This window comes from Canis lupus, chromosome 9 (assembly GCF_048164855.1).
Source record: "Canis lupus baileyi chromosome 9, mCanLup2.hap1, whole genome shotgun sequence".
Lineage (NCBI taxonomy): Eukaryota > Metazoa > Chordata > Mammalia > Carnivora > Canidae > Canis > Canis lupus.
In genome coordinates, this window is record NC_132846.1 from 73096625 (window position 1) to 73120137 (window position 23513).

Consider the following 23513-nt stretch of genomic DNA (forward strand, 5'->3'; position numbering starts at 1 on the left):
TGAAATCATAACCTGAACCAGAGGCAGATGCTTAACTGACTGAACCACGTTAGGTGCCCCTAATTACATGTTATTAAACCAGGTCAGAAATGAGTGTGTTGAAACCTTTAATATGTTAGCAGAAGGATCAATTGCAGATAAAACTAAACCATTAATATTCCAAATTTAAGTTTTTTGTTTTAGTGAACCATACAACTTTCGTAGATCTTTTTTTTTTTTTTAAGATTTTTAATTTATTCTTGAGAGACACAGAGAAAGAGGCAAGAGACATAGGCAGAGGGAGAAGCAGACTCCATGCAGGGAGTGTGATGTGGGACTCAATCCTGGGACTCCAGGATAGTGTCCTGAACCGAAGGCAGACGCTCAACCGCTGAGCCACGCTGGCGTCCCCATAGATCTTCTTTATTACGTTTTAGAGGCCTATACTCTAATTAATTTGTTAATTCTCTAACCATAGCAATTGCCAGAGAGATGAGAGCTTAGATAAATTTAGGATGGAGTCAGGGAGTGGTGGGTAGGAATTGGATTGTAGTTTTAAAAATGCTCCATACAGTCTGTAAGTGGAACAGTGGAAGTTAATTGTTTGAAAATGTATCTGCATAACTTCAAATGAAATTTTTTTAAGAATCTTTTTTTTAAAGGTTATATTTATTCATGAGAGACACTGAGGGGCAGAGAGAGAAGTAGGCCCCCTATGGCCCCCCGATGTGGGATTTGATCCCAGGAGCCCGGGATTACAACCTGAGCCACCCAGGTGCCCCTCAAATGAAATTTTAAAGCCACCTGAGGGTAGTAACAGCAGTGCTTTCATATTTCTCAGGACAATTACATAAGGTTCATTACAAAATTATAAAATAATAGGCATTTAGACTTAGCAAGAGCTATAGAAATCTTTGAATGTTTTCATTTTATTTTAAATATTGAGAGAAAATACAAATGGGGGGAAGGGCAGAGGGAGAAGCAGCCCAATGGGGGCTTGGTCCTAGGACACTGAGATCATGACCTGAGCCAAAGGCAGCTGCTGAACCGGCTAAGCCACCCAGGTACTCCAAGTATTTGCATTTTTAGATGGAGATGTAGAGATGTGGAGCCCTGCAGCTGACCCAGTCTGGATTTCTGTAACTGTTAGCAGTTCCTGTGCTCATAAGTCAGATTGATTTTCACAGTCGCAGTCATCTGTAGCCTTCTTACTCTCTCTTATGGTATTGAGATGGTTAGGTAATAACCTGAATATCCTCCCAAGGTAAAGTTTTTGGCTTATAGATAATATTATATGTCATTGTTAATTTTGTGGCCATTTCAAAAGATTCTTTTTTTTTTAAATTCTAGGTTATTTCTCTGATAGAAAGTAATTCTGTGGTGATTATACATGGTGCCACGGGTAGTGGTAAAAGTACTCAGCTCCCACAATACATCCTGGATCATTACATTCAGCGCTCTGCCTACTGCAACATTGTGGTGACCCAGCCTCGGAAGATTGGAGCCAGCAGTATTGCCAGGTGGATCAGTAGAGAGCGGGCCTGGACATTAGGTGGTCTGGTAGGTTATCAGGTGAGATTGAGAGCGAGCCGTCTCCCTCCTTGTGAACTTTTCATTCCATGTAAGTTAATGACAGAATGTGGTTATTTTTGGCAGAAATGGAAGTGTAACCAATTGCTTTCAGAGCAGAACTGTGGTGTAATTTAAAAAATAGTGAAACTGAATTTCTTAGCCAATTAAAAAAAAATTCATCCATTTGAGAGAGAGCACACTTGAGCGTGCAGGAGTGCATGCGGGGGGGGGGGTAGGGGTAGAGGGAGAGGGACAAAGCAGACTCCCTGCTGAGTATGAAGCCTGATATGTAGCTTGATCTCAAGGTCCTGAGTCAATACCAGGAGTTGGATACTCAACTGACTGATCCATCCAGGTGCCCCCAAAATAGTGAAACTGAATTTCTTGATAATTTCGGTTTCTTTCTCAGTTGAACAAGAAAGAAGTGAGAATTCTCAGACATTTAAAATTTCGTATGTGGATATCTCCATACACTGTCGTCTTAATGTAAAAACAGTACAGAGAATAAGATATGACTAGAAAAGCCACATTCTTCCCACCCCCTGAAAAAGAGAAGGAAAAAATCCACTTGAGAACAGTTTTTGTTTTGTTTATTTTTTAAAAAAATATTTATTCATGAGAGACACACACATAGAGAGGCAGAGGGAGAAGCAGGCCCCATGCAGGGAGCCCGATGTGGAACTCGATCCCAGGACCCCAGGATCGCACCCTGGGCCAAAGGCAGGTGCTAAACCGCTGAGCCACAGGGATCCCCTGTTTTTATTTTTAAGTAGATTCCACATGCAGTGTGGAGCCCACCATGGGGCTTGAACTCATGACTCCGAGATCAAGACCTGAGTGGAGATGAAGAGTCAGATGCTCAACTGAACCACCCAGGTGCCCCAAGAACAATAGTTTTAATTAGGTCCTATATTTTTTATTCCTTTCTTACTTATCTCCAGTATAAAATGGACATAATAGCTTTTTTTTTTTTTTTTGGTAGTTGAATGCATACCACTTAAACCTGAAAGTTTTCTCCTTTCTCTTTTCCTTTCCTTTTCTACTTCTAGGTGGGGTTAGAGAAAATAGCAACAGAGGACACCAAGTTAATTTATATGACAACGGGGGTCCTTCTTCAGAAAATTGTTAGTGCCAAGAGTTTGATGGAGTTCACCCATGTCTTCATTGATGAGGTAAGTACTTTTACACACCTCTCTTTTGATACTCATGTTCTTACTTTGTTGCTTATTTTTAAAATCTTTATTTACTCATGAGAGACAGAGAGAGAGAGAGGCAGAGACACAGGCAGAGGGAGAAAAGCAGGCTTCATGCAGGGAGCCCGACGTGGGACTCGATTCTGGGACTCCAGGATCATACCCTGGCTGAAGGTGGCGCTAAACCGCTGAGCCACCCAGCTGCCCCTCATGCTCTTATTTTAGTAGAGAACACTGCAAATTACCATACGTGTTCCCTACTTGTAAAGTGTTGTAAAGTACTGTGGGTTGATATCTGCTTCATGCTATTTATAAATGTTGATTTTGTGTTTCGCTCTCAGTTCTACAATGCAGCCGTGGAGGTTGGGAAGTATGACCAGATTCCTTGTTTAGGGTGGGCTTGGCAGACTACAGCCCTCAGGCCAAATTGGTCACCTGTTTTGTAATTAAAGTTATATTGGAACACAGTTTCGCTTGTTTATGGACGCTGTTCCACTGCAGTGGAAGAGATACATGGCCGCGTCTGCCACCATGTTCTGCAAAGCTGGACATCTTCACTCTGTCTTTTACAGGAACAGTCCGCCGACCCCTGGTTTAGAGTGTTAGCTACATCAGACATTTAGAAGAACTTTACTTTTTTTAGAAGAACTTTAATTGTATGTAGGTATTTTGTGTGCATCACAGATACTTTCCATCTAGTAAAACAAGGATAAAAGTGTCTTTTTTAAAAAAAGACTTATTTATTCATGAGAGACACAGAGAGAGAGAGAGAGGCAGAGACCTAGGCAGAGGGAGAAGCAGGCTCCCTGCAGGGAGCCCGATGGGGGACTTGATTCAGGATCACGACCTGAGCTGAAGGCAGACACTTAACTGCTGAGCCACCCAGGTGTCCCTTATTTTATTTTTATTAAAGATTTTATTTGAGAGGGGGGAGAGAGAGAGAGAGAGAGAGAGAGAGCGCGCGCGCATGAATATAGTAGAGTAGGGGCAGAGGGAGAAGCAGACTCTCTGCTGAGCAGGGAGCCAGCCATGGGTCTTGATCCCAGAACCCTGGGATCATGATCTGAGCCTAAGGCAGATGCTTATGCTTAACTGATGAGCCACCCACGCACCCCTAACATGGTTTTAAATTGCTAGGAGGTGTTTGGGAGAATAGAAGGTAGAAAAATGATCTCTTGTTCTTTGCAAAATATTGTGAATTGACAGTATGGTTCAGGATTTTTCTTTATGATTTTTGATATTTTTGAGTGTCTTGGGATTAGGTAGAGCGGAAATGCAGATTTTCTGTGTAGTTCATCCAAGCAGCATTTTTTTTGAGTACTTGCCTCATCAGGTGCCAAGGTAATAAAGATAGGTAAGTTGAGGTTTCTCCTTTGAGCCATTTTCCTGTGGAGACAGATAATGTGCATTTACATTCTATGGAAAAGGCCAGTGGCAGGGAAGAGGGCTGTGGGCATCCCAGGAAGAGAGGGTGGGAGAGGTCCTCAGGGCGGGAGAGGAGGGAGGCAGGGCAGCCTCAAGAACCCAGGGAGAAGCTGGGTTATTCAGGTCAGAGCGTGAAGGTTGCAGGGAGCTGAATGCTGATGAGATGTCACTTTGGGGCTCTTCACTGATGAGTATTTTTCCTTCTCAAGAGGATGTGTGTTGAGGAGGTGTTCTGAAGTCTGTTGATAGAACGAAATAAGAATTAGATTTATAATGGTGTTTCTAGGGCAGCCCCGGTGATGCAGCGGTTTAGCACCCCCTGCAGCCTGGGGTGTGATCCTGGAGACCCGGGATGGAGTCCCACGTCAGGCTTCCTATATGGAGCCTGCTTCTCCCTCTGCCTGTGTCTCTGACCCTCTCTGTGTCTCTATGAATAAATAAATAAATAAATCTTTTTAAAAAAATAATGGTGTTTCTAGGATTTCCAACCATTACATGAACAGAAACACTTTCCAGCTGCTCTTTTGTTTTTTTTTTTTTTCTTTTCTGTTGTCCTTTCTCAGCTCTCTTTCAGTGAGGAGTGAGGAAGGAACAGGACCTAGAGCAGACATGGCTATAGAAAAATGACTGGGGATCCCTGGGTGGTGCAGCGGTTTAGTGCCTGCCTTTGGCCCAGGGCGCGATCCTGGAGACCCGGGATTGAATCCCACATCGGGCTCCCGGTGCATGGAGCCTGCTTCTCCCTCTGCCTATGTCTCTGCCTCTCTCTCTCTCTCTCTTCCTGTGACTATCATAAATAAATAAAAATTAAAAAAAAAAAAAGAAAAATGACTGGATCATTCACACAAGGGGGAAGGGAGCTCCCTCCTTCAGCCTCTGTAGCTAATCTCTCGACTTTAGCAGTGAAATGTCCTGGAATAGAATCTTCTTGTCCCCTTGTGTGTTGAAGTATCCTGGCTAAGTGACAGACGAATGGGATCTTGGTAGAATAAGCCCCACATGACCTGATCCTTTGCTGTGTGCTGGTTCTGGGGAGGGCAGTGTGGGGGAGGCTGTGGGAGCTGGGGTTCCTCTGGTGGGCTGTCCTGAGGGACTTATTCAGAGAAGAAGGGGGTAGGGGAATAGATGCTTCCTCCATGCCCAACTGAGCAGTAGAGTTTTGAGTGAACAATCCAGGGGTAGTCCCCTTGACCATTTCCCCAGTGCTCCTGTAGCTTGTCCTGGTGGCCTCAGCTCATAACCTGGGTCTGCTTGCCCTCTGTTTGACCTAACTGTTCCAGAGCCATCCCTTGCCCACCCTTGGGAACTCTAGCTCTGCACATCATGGACCAGATAACACTGCTGGCTGGCCACAGCTTTCACCTTGTACTTACTTGCTAAAATAAGTGTAACTTGAGACCAAGGCAAGAGTGTGTGACTGGCCAGGGGTAGTATGGGGAGGCTGGTCTGGTGGTTCTCTGTGTCAGGGACAGTTTGGGGGTGATTTTGGGTTGTAAAGTGACCTGGGGTGCTTATTGGTATTGAGGGCCCAAGGATGCTCAACATTACTCTGCCCACATCAAGGTAGAGCCCTAAAGAGAAACACTAGGCTGGGGTGGGGGCGAGGGGTCAGTGACCCACATGACCTCTCTTGTGCCCTCTGGTTTGCAGGCCAGTGTTCCCGGCTTCCTCTTCACCAGGAGTCCCATCAGTCCTAAGGAAAGGCCTTTAGGCAGGGAGAGAAAGCTTGTTCCCTGTCTCCTGGGTTTGCCATTAGAACCACTTCCCTCTGTTGGGCTGTCACGGATGTGTTGCTTGATATGTGGGGTTCCTCACTTTTTTTATTTTGTAGGTTCATGAACGAACTGAAGATATGGATTTCTTGCTGCTGGTAGTCCGCAAACTTTTAAGAACAAATTCACGTTTTGTGAAGGTAAGTTTGATTTCATGAGTACAGAAATATTCAGGATTAAGGTTTGTTATTTAGTTTTCTCTTTATTTTTATAGAAACAATAGAAAACAGTGACTCTTAAAGTTTGTTGTCACATGTACTTCTCCACATCTTGCTAGGAAACTGGCTCGGGCATTTTCTTAGGATCGGAGTATGGAATACTTTATGGTTATTATGTTGTATTAAAATCTAAAATTTTCTCCAGGCAGAAAATGATGTAATAATAGTTGACTCTAATGAAATGCTGGGTGTTGAAGCACTGCTTTTGGTTGAAAAATTACCATAATTTGAAGGTATGCAAGTACATCTGCAATCTCTGTGTTAAAAACAGCATGAGAGGGCACTGAAGCTCCAAAGTGGTTATGTGCGCTACTGGTTTAGAGACTTAGGTTTTGAGTTATCTGAAAGTCTGTGGGGTGGTGAGCATTGTTTGCATCTTAGGCAAACCAAAAGGAACAAGGTGTGAACTAGAGACAATAACCAAGGGCTATAATGATAATGCATTCTGGACACAGGCCACCCTGTCTGGTGCTGGGGGGCCGGGGGCAGGGGGGAAGAAGGTAGGGAGGGGGCTGGTGGGTGGGGGACAGCTTTCTGAAGGGCAGCTGGAGTTGGGGGTGTGGTATCGTCATGTGACATCATGTGACACCATCATGTGACAGGGGTTTGCTGCTGTTTGTTGGAAAGCAGTTGCTTTCTCAACATAAAGTGTCTTTTCTTCAAGTGTGTCATCTATTTATTTGCTTAGGGGATCATTTCTTCTCCTTGCCACACCCCCAACATGGGGCTGGCAGCCTCTCACCTGCTGGACACTAAATGAATGGAACCTGACATCTGCACTTGGTTATCTTATCATTTGAGGTGATTGTAAAAAGAATACAGGAATTTAGGTATCTTATTCCTTTTTGGACTCTTGGTGATGACATTAAAGATTGTTGGACAAATTGGGGCCTTTCTTGGTTGTCATTTTAAGACTTTTTATTTTTAGATATTGACTTAATTACACTTATTTAGTTTTCTCTAGGAAAGAAAACTAAGCATACTAGTGGATTTAAAAAAGTTTTGCAGATAGCCTGCTGCAAGTGGTGCTCCAGAGTTTGGTACTTACTGTATAAATTGCAGCAAACCATTGGTTTCAATATTTTCTTGATTTATTAAGAAACATACAAAGCAGAATATTTTCTGGGCCAAGAAATTAGAAGTCAAGTTCTAGATGGCATTGTACTAAGTTTTCTGAAATGCTCAAAAAAATTTTTTTTTTATTACTTTTTAAATAGCTGCTGTCAGAGACTTAGATTCAGGAGCCTGGGTAGATGGGCCTGAAGGTCTGCCGCACAGACATGTCAAGTTTCCTGGCTCTGTACTGTCCCTGTAGCTGCTACCCTGTTGCTACCACACTCAGCTCAGTCCCACCCTGGACAAGCAGGTGTCTTGGGCAGGCTGCCAACTTGTCCGTTTGGAGGAGAGGCTGGTGGCAGTGTGGAATTGTGGTTGGCCTGAGCAGTCTGATTTGGCCTGATGTCCTTATGCTGCCTCAACAGAACAGAGGCCCTGCATGTGATTAGCCTCACTGTCCTTTGGAAGACAGTTTAGAGATCATCTTCTGTGATTGGCTGTGCCCCTCGGGGCACTCTTACACCCAAGTGGCTTCTCTAAGCCTTCCTTCCAATATCAAGCATCTCATCTTAAAGTGAATTCTGGTTAATATGCTTTCTACCATTTGGATCTATATGTCTAAGGAGAAAATAGGCATATTTTGCATACCCAGTAACTGCTAATGCCTATATAAAGTTGTTACTGGTCAGCTAAGATGTACACCATAGAGATCCTACTTGCTGGGACACAGTGGGTAGTCAGCAGCCAGCAGACAGTTGTGTTTACCCCTCAGGAGCATATCCCAGGCTGATGGATGCTGGACATCCTTTGTTGAGCTGCTGCTTGTCTAGGGCATATCTGGTGTGCTGTGGATGCTGCTCCTGGCTTTCATGGCTGGCTTTCTTAAAGGTGTCATCCATATTGGCTTTTTGGCAACCGCAACACCTACAGTGGGTCCCCAAGCCTCTTTGTCCTGCTCAGGTCTGGACTGGTTTCTCTTGGCTTTAAGCCAAAGTTTTCTGACTCCATGTCTGTCTCTGCTGCTTTGACTCTGTCACTTAGTAACTTACTCTGTTTTATGTTACAAAGTTTCCTTTTATTTAATATTTATTTTAAATTTATTTAATCATGAGAGACACAGAGAGGGGAACGGAGGGAGAAGCAGGCTCCCATAGGGAGCCCAATGGGATCCTGGGATCACGACCTGAGCCAAAGACACTCAACTACTGAGCCAACCAGGCAACCCACAAAGTTTCCTTTTAGTTAAATGGTTATAACTTAGCTTTATTGGACATGTAGTTTCTCACTTGATAAAATAAGATAGTAAATAATTAAATAGTAGAAGGTGGTATCTCTGAACATTCTTTAAACTGTAATAATGGATATTACACTACAGAGTAAATCAGTGTATTCTAAAGTTTTGAGAATTATTAAAGCAGAACACAAGCTGGTCATTTTAACAGTACTTCATCTCAGTTATTATCATTTTATTTGTTTTAATAGTTTCTCTTGTTCTGTAGGTAATCCTAATGTCGGCCACCATTAACTGTAAGGAGTTTGCAGATTACTTTGCTGTTCCTGTTCAGAATAAGATGAACCCTGCATATGTTTTTGAAGTGGAAGGAAAGCCCCATTCAATTGAAGAGTATTATCTTGATGATTTGGGGCACATTCATCATGGCAGGGTATGTTGGAGTGCATTGTTTCTTTTATGGTGAATGTACTTTTGTGTTTGATTAAACCCGTGCTCATCAGCTGCACAGATGTTTAACCATAGCAGAGAAGTCCAAACCAGGAGGAGATAAGTGAGGAGTCTAGAGAAGAGTAAGAGGAAGGAAGCTCTGTCATTTGTTGTTGTAAACTGTGAGTGTATGAACATCCACATTGTATATTCTGGTGAAAATTATTGGACTGGCTTTATACTTTGTTGATGAAAAATGTCAGATTTTGGTCATCTACAGAATGTAGATTCAGTTAGGGGTGGGAGGTAATTTTATTTCAAATATCATTTTGGGGGTGCCTGGGTGGCTCAGTGGTTGAGCCTTTGCCTTTGGCTTGGGTTGTGATCCTGGGGTCCTGGAATTGATTCCTACCTCGGGATCCCTGTAGGGAGCCTGCTTCTCCCTCTATGTCTTTGCCTCTCTATTTGTCTCATAAACACATGAGTGAATGAATGAATAAATAAAATCTTCTTAAAAATTTCATTTTGATTAAAGTGCGTATATTTTTGTATTTTTACTTTTTAATATTTTTAAGATTTTGTTAGAGGGGGAAGAGAGCACAAGCAGAGGGAGGGAATGGTAGACATAGGGAGAGGGAGAAACAGACTCCCCACTGATCAGGGAGCCCGACGCAGGGCTCGATCCCGGGACCCTGAGATCATGACCTGAGCTGAAGGCAGACACTTAACCACCTGAGCCATCCAGGTGCCCCTAAACTATTTCTTTTAGTATGAACTATACTGCTCTAGACTGAAGGAGGGTGTATTGTAGGGGAGAAGAACTGTGATAATGTATTCCTATGAACAGCTGCGGTTGAATCAAAATTATTTTTGTGTGAATAATACATTCACAGGTTTTGAAAATCAAAAAGTATGAGCAAGTGTAAACTATCTCCTTCCTACTCCTGTCCTCTGCCCAGCTTCCCTGCCAACAAGAGGAAACCGCTGTTACTGATTTCTTAGGAACCATTCCATAAATTGGCATGTCTGTATAAGCAAATGCAGACATACTGTTTCCCCTTTACAGAAAGGCAGTGCTCCTTCCATGTCCATCTTGCGCCCTCATCCACTCATATCTTTTCCTGACAGTATGTAGGTTCTTCATTCTCTATTTAGAGCTTTATTTTGTTCTTTCAAGTGTATATGCCATTCTGTATCTCACTAATCTCTGGTGTTTCTGGACTTTTTTTTTTTTTTTTAATGTTTTACCTATTTATTGAAACAGAGCAAGCACAAGTAGGGGGAGGGGCAGAGGGAGGGAGAAGCAGGCTCCTGAGGAGCAGGGAGCCCAATGCTGCCCAGATCCCAGGACCCCAGGATCGTGACCTGAGCCAAAGTTAGACACCTAACTGACTGAGCCACCCAGGTGCCCCACTTTTTTTTTTTTTTTTAAAGATCTATTTATTTATTTAAAGTGGAGGGAGGGGCAGAGGGAGAGGGAGCAGACTCCCCTCTGAGGGTGGAGCTGGATGCCGGGCTCTATCCCAGGATCCTGAAATCATGACCTGAGCTGAAACCAAGAGTCAGCCCCTCAAGCAACTGAGCCACCCCAGTGCTCCTCTGGACTTCTCTTATTAAAAACACTGCTGCAGGAGAACAACTCCACACATGTGACAGACAGTGTATCTTGGAGGCCAGGCTTTCTCAGCCTTAGCAGTTGACATTTTGGGCCAGTTCCATGTGGTGGAGGCTGCCCTGTGCATTCGCTGTAGGATGTTTATAACAATATTTCTGGCTTTGACCTACTAGATAAAAGTAGGGCCCCCCTGTTGTGACAACCTAAGATGTTTACAGACAATCATGGGCAGTAAACTGCCTCTGTTGGAGACCCTTGTGTAGTTTATGCCTTTTTAGAAAATAAGCTCCTGGAAATGGAATTGCTGGGTCAGAGAGTTTACCCATTTATAGTTTTGATGGGTGGGGCCAAGTTGCTGTGTGTAGGAGTTTGACTCTTATTACAAACATCCGTGCTATGGACATGAAGAGTAGTGACTCAGTGAGTTGGCTGACTAGGTCCCACCTGATGGAAGAAGACACATTTTGTCAAATCCAATCACGTTGGGGGGGAGAGTGGGGATGGCCATTAAAATGTAGCACATCTTTTTTCCCAGCTTTTTAAATGTATATTTCAAAAAAAAAAAAAAAAACCAAGAGTAAAAGAATTTTATAATGAATATCTCCATGTCTATCACCTAGATCCTGTAGTTCACATTTACTTTGTAGGATTTAAAAAAAAAAAACTGTCAGAACTAAAAAAAAATGTTACTGTAACTAAAGTTGTATCTATTTAGATTTTACTGTTTTTTTTTTTTTCCCCCCCTTAATTTCCTTTTTCTATCCACATTGCTTTGAGTTGTCATGTCTCCTTAGGCTTGCCTGGGCTGATGGTTTCTCAGATGTTTCTTATTTTTGATGGCCCTGACAGTTTTCAGGCATACAGGTCACATATTTGTAGGATGCCTCACTCGGGAATTTTCTGATGTTTTTCTCAAGAGTAGACTTGGAGCTCTGTGCTTGGGGATGAAGACCACAGGGGTAAAGTGCTGTATTGTCATATTGTGACCACCAGCATGGCTCATCCCTGGTGGTGATGGCCTTGACCTTCTGGCTAAGGAGGTGTTTGCCAGACTTCTCCCTGTAACGTTACTGCCCCCTTCTTTTTCACGTGTGTGTGCATGTGTACCTTCTGTACATTTGGTTGGTTGGTTTGCTCATTGCCTCTCAGCCCTGCTGAGATGTAAATAGGGTAAGGAGGAACATGTCTTCTTTGCTCTTTGGAAACCAGTCACCAAATGCAGTCCAGATTCAAGGTGGAGGGGAAAGGGCACTTGTCACATTTAAAAATCTTACATTAAAAAAATATATATATTTCTGCATTTTCTGACCCATTCTGGAATGTGAGAGTAGCCATGGTTTACAAGTCTCTCTAACTGGCCGTTAAGTGTTGGAATCATTTAGATGATTGCTTACGGATTTGCTGAGGAGTTGTCAGGCCTGAGCTTTGCCCTCTAAGCCCCTGTGGCCCGGGCAGCCAGGGCTGCTCACCATCCTGTGGCTTTTGTGTTCCACAGACTGGAGAATACCTGGTGTTCATGTTCTATACCAAATATCCTGTTTGTGGTACTTAATAGGTGCTCAGTAAACATTTCAGTGAATGAACAATCAAGACCTAACCAGATATTAACTTGTAAGCCTTACCAAAGTGGTGGGGTTTTTTTAATTGAAGTTCGATTTGCCAGCATGTAGTATAACATCTAGTGCTCATCCCATCAAGTGCCTTCCTCAGTGCCTGTTACCCTGTTACTCCAACCCCCCAGCCCACCTCCTCTTCCACAACCTTGTTCATTTCCTAGAGTTAGGAGTCTCCCATGGTTTGTCTCCCCCAAAGTGGTGTTTTGAATAGATTCTGCTACATGGTTTTTGGAGTCAGAGGACTTTTGTTAAAATTCTAGGTTTATTGTTACTACTACCGTTGTATTACCTGCACATACTATCTACTGCATTAGGAGAAGCAGCCTTCCATCCTTGGAACACCAGTTTTCCACCCTTCCCACCTTCTTAGGCACCTTCCCTGATTCACTGTTTTCCCCTCCTTGCATGACCTTCACCAGCTCCTCCTCTGTCCCTTTCTTGTCCCCATTTAAACAACTCTCTCATTAGGTCCCATGTTTCTCACAGCTTTTGGCAAACTGTGGGAGCACCCGGTGTTTGCCCTGTGTCCCTCTTTTTTTAAGATTTTATTTATTTATTCATGAGAGACCGAGAGAGGCAGATACATATGCCAAAGGAGAAGCAGGCTCCCCATGGGAGCCTAATGCAGAACTCAATCCCAGGATCCCGAGATTGTACCCTGAGCTGAAGGCAGACGCTCAAACACTGAGCCACCCATGTGTCCCTGGTTGTTTGTTTCTTTTTAAAAGTAAACTCCACAAGCACTGTTGGGTTTGAACTCACAACCCTGAGATCAAGATTTGCATGTTCTGACTGAGCAGTCAGTCACATCCCTTTGCCCCCTGTGTCTTGTGGCCTGGCTCCCACCGCCTCTGCTCTGATACAGCAATGCCCGACATCACTAGGGACCTCCTTATGTCAAGAGCATCAGCCCTGAACTTACCTTGACCTCTCTGTAACATTCAGGACTGTTGGCCACTTTGATTTTCTTGGAAGTCATCCTTCCTTTGGGGCCGGTGTTGTCCTCCTCCTCCTTCTTTTTTTTTTTTTTTTATTTTTTTATTTTATTTTATTTTTTTTGGTGTTGTCCTTCTGTTGCCAACTCTGGCTCTTTTCAACAACTTTTAAAGAGTCCTTTTCATTATTTATTTTCAACTTTTTCTGCTGAAAAATAAACCCACCCTGCCCTTAGAAAAATACATAAAACGTAAGTGTGCATTCTAATGAGACTGTGGAGGGAGCCTCCGTGACCTGCAGCCTAAGTCCGCAGCTCCCCATGTGGGGTTTTGGAACCATGCCCCTCTGCCCTTCAGCAGGGCTTTCAGGTCATCCTTTTTCTTGGTGTGCGGTAATCAATGTAAGGGGGATGGTGAGGATGGTGTGAAGCAGGTGCTCATTGCCTTCTTGCCCCATGTGGGTGCCCAGCTAGCTGCCTTGGCACCATTCGCTTCCCACCACCTGGAGTGCCCATTCTTGCATGCGTCTTGTTCTCCTCCTGGGACTGGCTGGCCTGTGGTATGGTGGCAGAGGTGTGGGCCTCCGGCCTCTCCACATGGGGCAGAAACACTGCAGCTTCTGCCTCCTGTTGACAGAGTCCTGATTGTTAAACACTTCAGTGCAGGAACGAGGGTCCCTGGTTCCACCTGTAGGAATAAAAGTGCTTCTCTCCACATCTCTATCCCTGTTCCCCACTTGGTTTTTGTCAGAGCATTCCGTCTTACTCAGAGAACTGGGAAAATTGTCTGTTGTTGGCCTCTCTCACACATGGAGGTAGACAAGTTCAGCAGTGGATCGATGGGCCTGGAACCTACTCCTTTGTCCTTCCTTTGTTACCTGAAGTCTGCTTGGAGAAAGCTTGGCCATGTTTGGTATCTTAGTTTGTGTTTAAACAATATTCTTTGGGCTTGGCTCCTAGAACTAGGTGAAGTTACTTTTGAATTGATGGCATGTTTTTTCTGCAGTTTGTGTGTAGGAAATAAGTTCTAGATGGTTGTGAATGCCACATTGGAGTTTGTGAAAATTGTACTTTTTTTATATTTCTATTTTATACAATTGTATTACAGTTATTGTTTGGATAAAATATAAAATGATTTCAAGTAAAGGTTGAACAAGAATGGATTTATTAGGCATGCTTCTTCACAATTATTAAGTAAAAGTCAGTTTGTCATATTTACATTAGTAGGATTGTAATAATGAAAATTGATTTATTACTACTTGACTCAATTTACTCTAAAAATTGGAAAAAAAGGTTTGTATTTGTGGCTACCTTTAAACTACTACCTTTTAAAAAATATTTTTATTTATTTATTTTTATTTTTTTAATTTATTTATGATAGTCATACACACACAGAGAGAGAGAGAGAGAGGGAGGCAGAGACATAGGCAGAGGGAGAAGCAGGCTCCATACACCGGGAGCCCGACGTGGGATTCGATCCCGGGTCTCCAGGATCGCGCCCTGGGCCAAAGGCAGGCGCTAAACCACTGCGCCACCCAGGGATCCCTACCTTTTTAAAAAAAAAAAAAAAAAAAAAGATTTGATTTATTCATGAGAGAGACAGAAAGAGAGGCAGAGACACAGGCAGAGGGAGAAGCAGGATCCCTGCAGAGAGTCTGATGCAGGACTTGATCCCTGGATCCCCCGGGATCACAGCCTGGGCCAAGGGCAGGTGCTCAACCACTGAGCCACCCAGGTGCCCTCTACTTGTAGACTTCTGATGTGTCCTTCACAAAGTCAAATACAATGCCTTGTATATATACTTGATAAGTAAAATGATTAAATAAAGCCTTCTTACTCATGGTGCAAGAAAACCCAATGTGGCTATGAAATTTATTTTGTGGAAATTATGCCACAACCATTGTTTGTGCAGGATATGGTAGAGAGAAAAGAGTCTTATGCAGTGGTGGTCTTGGTCCCATGAAGCTATTAGCTCAGAACAGTGATGCCACCTCCATTAAGATGACCTCTAGCATTCTGCAGAGCTACCTGTAGGGCAGTTTTAAGTTAGCCGGGCTCAGTGTGGATTTGTTTTAACACACAGTATGGAAAGAGCCCAGATGTCCATTGACAGATGAATGGATAAAGGTGATATGCTATATGTTCACAATGGAATATTACCCAGCTGTCAAAAAGGATAAATGCTTAGCATTTACAGTGACATGGACAGAATGTTGAGTGAAATAAGTCCATCAAAAAAAGTCCATCAGAGGCAATTATATGATTCTACTCATATGTGGAATATAAGAAATAAAACAGGATCATCGGGGAAGGGAGGGAAAAATAAAATAAGACAATCAGAGAGGGAGTGAAATCATAAGAGACTCTTAATCATAGGAAACAAACTCTAAGGGTTGCTGGAGGGAAGAGGGATGGAGGGATGGAGTAAATGGGTGATGGGCATGAAGGAGGTCACGTGATGTGATGAGCACTGGGTGTTCTATGCAGCTGATGAGTCACTGAACTCTACTTCTGAAACTAATATACTATATATTAATTGAACTTAAATTAAAAAATGTAAAAAAAATAAAAGTAGTTTAGTGATCTCCTAAACCTTGGCAGATAGATGACATGGTTATATTCTTACTGTAAGTTGGCAGAGGTACATGGGATATTACCTGTTCTTAGTCCTTATAATTATGATGGTGTTGACATCTCAGGATTTTCCATTTAACAGGGGAGGAATGCTGGCGCTAGGATCAGAAACTCCTCTGGGTTCCATACACATTTGGAGCAACTTACTCTGTCTTCAAACTAGATTTCCAGATACACATTTCACTTCTATGTGTTTGGACTCTGACTCTATTCTTGGTCCAGTGACGGGTCAAGGATGTACTAGTATGTACTGTTTATGTTGAGAGCCTTGAGTAGAGCTTGACACTTAGCACATGCTATTCTCCTGGCTGCAAATGATATTCTTATTTGTCACAGTGATGTATTAAGGGATCACCCTTCCAACCCCAGAATCCCCTTGTAATCTTGTTCTGATATTCCAGCCTTTTCTTTTCCTGTGTTTAGCTTTCTCCTCATGTCCTGGAAGAGCCAGTGATTCCTAAGAACATCTATGAAGTTGCTGTGTCCCTGATCCAGATATTTGATAACTTGGATATGCAAGAGAGTGGGTAAGAGATGCTCTACATGGCAGTGTACTTAAAGTATGATTTTTTAAAATGTGATATTCATTTAGAAACTTTTTAGTATTTTTATGACATTAAGGTATAAGTGTAGATGCTTTTTCCAGTAGTCATTGTATATATTTTAAAATAATGTTAGTACATTGCACGGTTGTTTTTTTTTTATTTTTTTGATTTTTTTTTTTTACTGGAAATTTCCACTTTTAGGTAGTTCAAACCAAGTACAGTTTTAAGATGGACAGTTTTAGAAGCCAGTAATCACAGCCCAAAGAGGGAATGGTTTCCAGACGTGCCAAGTCCTGTGACTTCTAGTCTGAGGCAAAACTGAAGGGGGGATCAGACTGGGAGGAACTGTGAGAGCCTGTCTTTGCCTGGGTGTCTGTTTGGAAGCTCTGCTTCCAACCTCCAAGTAGGGTTCATTGTCACCCATTCATTCACTCGTTTGTTTAGCTGGGCCATCGGAGTCTGGAACATATTTTCCCTTAGGAACTTTAAGTGGTGGTTAGAGTCTGTAATTTAAAAAATATTATACTGTTTTATGGACCTTCCTGTGCTTGTTTTACTATAGTAGATAAATATAGTTTATCTGTTGGGAACAACAAATACAGAGAATGTATTGTCCACCTCCTCACAGCAACTGGAGCGTGACTGTGGGTAGCATGGGGAGCTGGTCTTACAGGCCTGACACACACACCCATGCCTCTCTCCTTTTACTGTTCCTTGCTAAGTGTAAATATCTGTGAAGTGTAAAGTTATTCATGGCCTTACATTCCTCTGGAACACGACCTGAAAGTGAGTCGGCTATAATCCAGTCTCCTGTCCTGTCCAACTTGCTTGCAGTTGTGTATTATTTTAGCTCCATTTCTGAGCTTCCACCAATTTTTGTTATTTTTATATCATCTTGTGTTTAGATTTACCCAATATATATCATTTTATTTACTCATCATTGTCTCTTGCATCTTAGACGTTCCTTAGATCATTTTCATTCTTCCTAAAGTACATCTTTCAAAAGTTTAAGAGTCTGTTAGTAAACGTTCTCAGTTTTTATTTTGCTAAAAATGTCTTTATTTCACTCTTGTTCTTGAAATAGTTTTGTTAGGTGTAAAATGTAGGTGGTTTTTCCTCCTGCTTTTTCTAATTTTTTCATTTAAATAACTTTAGTGAGATGTAATTTGCATACATTACACTCATTTTTATTTTTCATTCTGTATTTTGATGATGTTTTCACAGATTCTGGCTTCTCTTACTGCAGTGAGAAGTCACCTTTTGGTCTAGTCCCTCCTTGCAGGAATATTTGCCCTTTGGCTCTGGCTGACTTGCAGTCACACTCTTAGTCTTAGAGGATCTGTGGTTTGACTTTTGTGAGCAGGTGGGGTTTCTCTTCATTGATCTTGCTTGAGGTTCGGCGGGCTCACGGAGTAGGAACATTGGTGTCTCTTATGGCACCTGACAGCCTTTCATCCAGTAGTGTGAGCATTTGCTGATGATCCTACCACATGGTGGTTTAATGTGATTGTTCTTTCTTATTCCCTGAGATTATTCTATAAAGAGGAATTTCCCTTGTATTACCCTGCTTCTTTCTTTTAATATCAGTGACTCATGGATTTTTTTCCTTTTAAATAGACTTATTTTTTTAGAGCAGTTTCAGGTTCACAGCAGTATTGAAAAAATTACAGAGTTTCGAGATATCCTTTCTCCGACACATGCACAGCATCCCCTGTTGCCAACATCTTGCATGGAGTAGTACCTTTGTTTTGATTGACCCATCTTCACCCAGAGTCCATAGTTTACTTTAGGGTTCACCGTTGGTGTTGTATGTTTCATGGATTTTGACAAGTGTATGATCACATGTATCCACCACTGTGATATCCTGCAGAGTGGTTTTTTTACTGCCCTTGCATCCCCTATGCTCTATTCATCCCTCCCTCACCCAGAACACATGCCAACCATGATCTTTCTACTGTCTCCGTAGTTCTGCCCTTATTGGGATGCCACGTAGTTGGGAATCTTACAATATGTAGCCTTTTCAGATTGGCTTCCTTCACTTACTGATAAGTATTTAAGTTTCCTCCATGTCTTTTCGTGGCTTGATGATTCATTTCTTATTAGCGCTGAACAAACAACACCATCGTATGGATTGACCCCAGTTTATTTCTCCATCTACTGAAGGACATCTTGGTTGCTTCTAGGTTTGAGCAATTACGAATAGAGCTATTGTAAATATCTGTGTGCAGATTTCATGTGCATTTATGTTTTCAACTTGGGTAAATATCAATCAAGGAGTGTGATTGCTGGATCATGTGGCATATATATATTTTTAAAAGATTTTATTCATTCGAGAGAGAGAGAGGCAGAGACATGGGCAGAGGGAGAAGCAGGCTCCCTGCAAGGAGCCCGATGCAGGGCTCGATCTCAGGACCCCTGGGATCATGAGCTGAAGGCAGATGCTTAACTGACTGAGCCACCCAGGTACCCCTAGTTTCATTCCTTTTTGAATTGCTTATGTTTAAGTGTGTCTTTTGCATGTAGTAGAGTTGGGATTACTTTGTGAACCATTTGAAAATCTTTTTCTTTTGCTTATTGAGTTGATCTATCAGTATTTATTGATAAGAGATGTGTTTAGTCTCAGATGTGTCATATTTACTATATGGCCTTTTCCTTTTCTTTTTTTTAAATTCTTTCTTGAAGGGTAGCCCGGGTGGCTCAGCGGTTTAGCGCCGCCTTCAGCCCAGGGCGTGATCCTGGAGACCCGGGATCAAGTCCCGCATCCAGCTCCCTGCATGGAGCCTGCTTTTCCTTCTGCCTGTGTCTCTGCCCTGCCCCCCACCCCCGTGTGTGTGTGTGTGTGTGTGTGTGTGTCTCTCTCTCTCATGAATGAATGAATGAATAAATAAATAAATAAAAATTCTTTCTTGGAAAAAAAAATAAAATTCTTTCTTGGTAGTTGGGAATGTTTATAGTTATGTTGTTGTGATTATGTATCTTTATATAAGGCCTGTCATCTTTCTCTTTGCATAGGCTTCTGATACTTGTTAGCTTAAGAAAATGGTCATTGACTTCTACCTGTTAGCTTTGTGGCAAACAAGGAACTTCCTATTTGCCTCCCTGTTCACCTTTTTGCCCCCCCCCCCCGCCTTTTTTTTTTTTTTTCTTCTAGAGAGTGAGTGTGAGCAGGAGGGGAGAGAATCTTAAGCAGGCTCCAAGCCTAGTGTGGAGCCCTATTCATGGCTTGATCTTCGATCCTGAGATCATGATCTGAGCTGAAATCAAGAGTTGGATGCTTAACTGATCCAGCCAGGCACCCCTCCCCCTCATTTTAAAAATGGCTTTATTGAGATATAATTCACGTAACATATAATTCACCCATTTAAACTTTACAATTTAGCAATTTTTGGTATATTCACATATATGAGCCACTATCACCACAGTCCATTTTATTTTTTTTTTTAAGATTTTATTCATTAGAGAGACAGCTTTGTGTGCAAGTGGGGGAAGGGGCAGAGAGAGAATCTGAAACAGACTGCTGAGCATGGAGCCCAGTGGTGGGGCTCGATCTCAGGACTGTGAGATCATGACCTGAGCTGAAATCAAGGGTTGGACGATCAACTCACTGAGCCACCCAGGTGCCCCTCACCACAGTCCATTTTAAAACCTCTTTGTCATCTCAGAAAGGAACCTTGACCCTTTTGTTCTCTTCCCTCAGCCTTCTTGTTCACCCCCAGCTCTAACCAACTAATCAACCTTCCATCTCTGTAGGTTTCCTATTCTTGACTTTCATATGAATGGAATCTGATGTTTGATCAGTGACTTACTGTAAATTTTCACTTACTGTAAGTTTTCACGGCTTATCCATATTGTAGCATATATCAGTACTTTATTCTTTTTTATGGCTGACTGATAATTCCGTTGTATGGATATACCACATTTTGTTGATCCACTTGTGTATATTAGGTTCTCTTTCTCCTTTGGGCTTTTATGAATAATGCTGCTATGAAAGTTCATGTGAAGTACTTGTGTGGATGTATATTTTCATTTTCCTTATGTATAAACCTAGGAGTGGAATTGCAGGGTCGTACAATAAACTGTTTAACATTTGAGAAACTGTCAGACTGGTTTCCAGAGCATCTGTTATCATTTTATATTCACACTATAGCCCTATTTCTCCACATCCCTGCCAGTACTGGTTGATGTCTGAACTTTGTTTCCAGCATTCCTGGTGGGTATGAAGTGGTATTACACTGTGGTTTTGATTTACATTTCCCTAATGACAAATGATGTTGAATATCTTTTTATAAGCTTATCGGCCATTTGTATATATCCTCTTTAAAGATGTATGCATTTATATTTAGAGACATAAGTCCTTTGTCCATGTTTAATTGGATTACATTTTTATTATTGAATTGTAAGAGTTCTTTATGTATTCCATGTATAAGCCCTTTACCAGATACATGGTTTGCAAATATTTTTTCACATTCTGCAGGTTATCTTTTTATTTTCTTGCTAGTATCTTTTGAAGCACAAAATTTTTAATTTTGGTAAAGTCTGATTTGTCTAATTTTTCTTTTGTTGCTCATGCTTTTGGTGACATAGCTAAGAATCCACTGCCAAGTTCAGGCTTATGAAGATTTACCTCTGTTTTCTTCTAAGAGTTTTATAGTTTTGGCTCTTTCATTTAGGTCCTAAGTATTTGAGTTAATTTCTATGTATGTGTGAGGTCAGAGTCTGGCTTCCTTCTTTTTTTAAAATATATTTTATTCATTTATTCATGAGAGACACAGAGAGAAAGGCAGAAACACAGGCAGAGGGAGAAGCAGGCTCCACGCAGGGCTCCCGACATGGGACTCGATCCCGGAACTCCAGGATCACACCCTAGGCCGAAGGCGGGCACTAAACTGATGAGCCATCCAGAGATCTTCTCTGGCTTCCTTCTTTAGCATGTGTGCTATTTCACTTGTCCCATCGTTGGTTAAAAGACTCTTCTTTCCCCATGATATAGCATTGGCACCCTTTTCTGTACCACATGAACTTGATTACCATTGCTTTGAAATAATTTTGAAATTAGAAGTATGGGTGTTCCTAACTTTATTCCTATTCAGGATCATTTTGGCTATTCTGAGTCCCTTATAATTCTGTATGATTTTTAGAATCAGCTTGTCAATTTCTCCAGAGAAGCCAGGACTCTGAAAGGTATTGTGTTGAGTCTTGAGATCAGTTTTGGGGGAGTATTACCATCTTAACTATTACCATATTAAGTGTTCCAACATGGAACGTTTTTCTCTTTCTTTAGATTTTTAAAAATCATTTTAAACAATGTTTAGTAATTTTCAAAGTGTAGGTTTTGCACTTACCTTGTTAAACTTATTCCTGTGTTTTATTCTTTTTGACGCTAGAATGAAATTATTTCTTAAATTTTGTTTTTGGATAATTCATTGCAAGTGTAGGAAATGACAATTGATTTCTGTATACTGATGTTTTATCCTGCAACCTTGCTGAAGTCATTTATTCTAGTAGTATTTCTTAGAGTTTTCTGTATACAAGGTCATGTAGTTTATGAACAGAGATAATGTTATTTCTTCTTTTCCAGTCTGGATGTCTTATATTTCTTTCTCTTGCCTGATTGCCCTAGAACCTCCAAAGTAGTGCTCACCAGAAGCAGAGGGGCAGACATTCTTGTCTTGTTCCTGATCTTAGAGGGACGACAGCCCGTTTTTCACCCTTAAGTATGATGTTTGCTGTGGACTCTTTGTAGATAACCTTTGTCAGGCTGAGGGAGTTCACTTCTATTTCTAGTTTGTTGAATTTTATTTATTTTATTTTTTTAAAGATTTATTTATTTATTCAGAGAGAGTGAGAGAGAGGCAGAGACACAGGCAGAGGGAGAAGCAGGCTCCATGCAGGAAGCCTGACATGGGACTCGATTCCAGATCTCCAGGATCACACCCTGGGCTGCAGGCGGCACTAAACCGCTGCGCCACCGGGGCTGCCCTAGTTTGTTGAATTTTAAATTTTATTTTATTTTATTTTATTTTTTGAATTTTAAATTTTAAATTTTATTATTTTATTTTATGTTATTTTTAAAAAAATATTTTATTTACTCATTCATGAGAGCCACAGAGAGAGGGGCAGAGACACAGGCAGAGGGAGAAGCAGGCTCCTTGCAGGGAGCAGGATTACACCGGGGGCCGAAGGCGGCACCAAACCACTGAGCCACCTGGGCTGCCCTATTATTTTTTTAAACTTTTAATGAAAGAGTATTAGATTTTGTTAAATGCTTTTACTGTGTCTGAGATAATGATGTAATTTTTGTTTTTCTTCTGTTGATATAATGTATTATATTAATTATTAAATCAACTCTGCATCCCTTGGATAAATCCCACTTGGTCATGGTATATCATTATTTCATTATGTTGCTGGATTTGGTTTGCTAGTATTATATTGAGCCTTTTGCATTCATACTTATCAGAGATCTTGGTCTGTGGTTTTCTTGTGATGTCTGTGTCTGATTTTGGTGTCAGAGTAATACTGCCCTCATGAAATAAGTTGGGAAATGTTTTATTTTTTTGGAAGTTTGTGAAGAATTGGTATCAGTTCTTTGAATGTAGAATTCAGTTGTGAAGTCACTGGGGTCTGGGCTTTCTTTATGAGTAGTTTTGAAATTATCAGTCCAATCTCTTCCTTTGTTGTAGGTCTATCCAGATGTCTTTTTTCCTTGGGTCAGTTTCAGTAGTTTGTGTCTTTTTAGCAATCTGTCCCATTTCATGTCAGTGTCTACTTTGTGGACATGCAGTTGTCTGCTATATACCTCCTTGTTTCTTTAAAAGTCAGTAGTAATGTACTCTTTCATTTCTTAATTTTTTTTTCTATCTAGTATTTTGAATCTTCTCTTTTTCCTCTTGGTCTAAGTAGGTAAAGATTTGTCCATTTCATTCATTTTTTTTTTTTTTCTAAAGACCGGGTTTGGGGTTTAATTTTTCTCTGTTTTACTTTCTCTGTTTTATTACTTCTCACTCTAGTCTTTATTATTTCTTGGAGGAGTGAAGAAACAACGATCCAGGCTGTGCTTGGGAACAGTAAGTGCAGAGGAAAAGGGATGTGGGGTGAGCTACTAAGCACAACACAGTGGCTTTGGGCCTCTTGTCTGTTCCTGCCAGCCATCTTCCTGCTAAAGTGGAGGCACCTGATTTACTTGCCTGTGTCTTGTCTGTCTCTCGGGCTAGAGCATGAGCTACAAACAGCAGGGACTGCATCTGTCTTGTTGCTGCCAAGAGCTTACAGGGTGCAGAGAATCAAAGTTCTGATT

General features: G+C 41.6%; 1 protein-coding gene across 7 annotated transcripts in view; it reads left to right on the forward strand.

The window, feature by feature from the left end:
• Positions 1–23513, forward strand: part of TDRD9 (tudor domain containing 9) — a 106707-nt gene that overhangs the window by 28259 nt on the left and 54935 nt on the right. For all 7 annotated transcript variants that reach the window (XM_072840113.1, XM_072840115.1, XM_072840116.1 and 4 more), the window contains 5 exons: positions 1330–1551; positions 2601–2723; positions 6001–6081; positions 8715–8879; positions 16098–16201. In XM_072840113.1, the coding sequence (XP_072696214.1) occupies positions 1330–1551; positions 2601–2723; positions 6001–6081; positions 8715–8879; positions 16098–16201 (695 nt within the window). The remainder of the gene's footprint in view (positions 1–1329; positions 1552–2600; positions 2724–6000; positions 6082–8714; positions 8880–16097; positions 16202–23513) is intronic.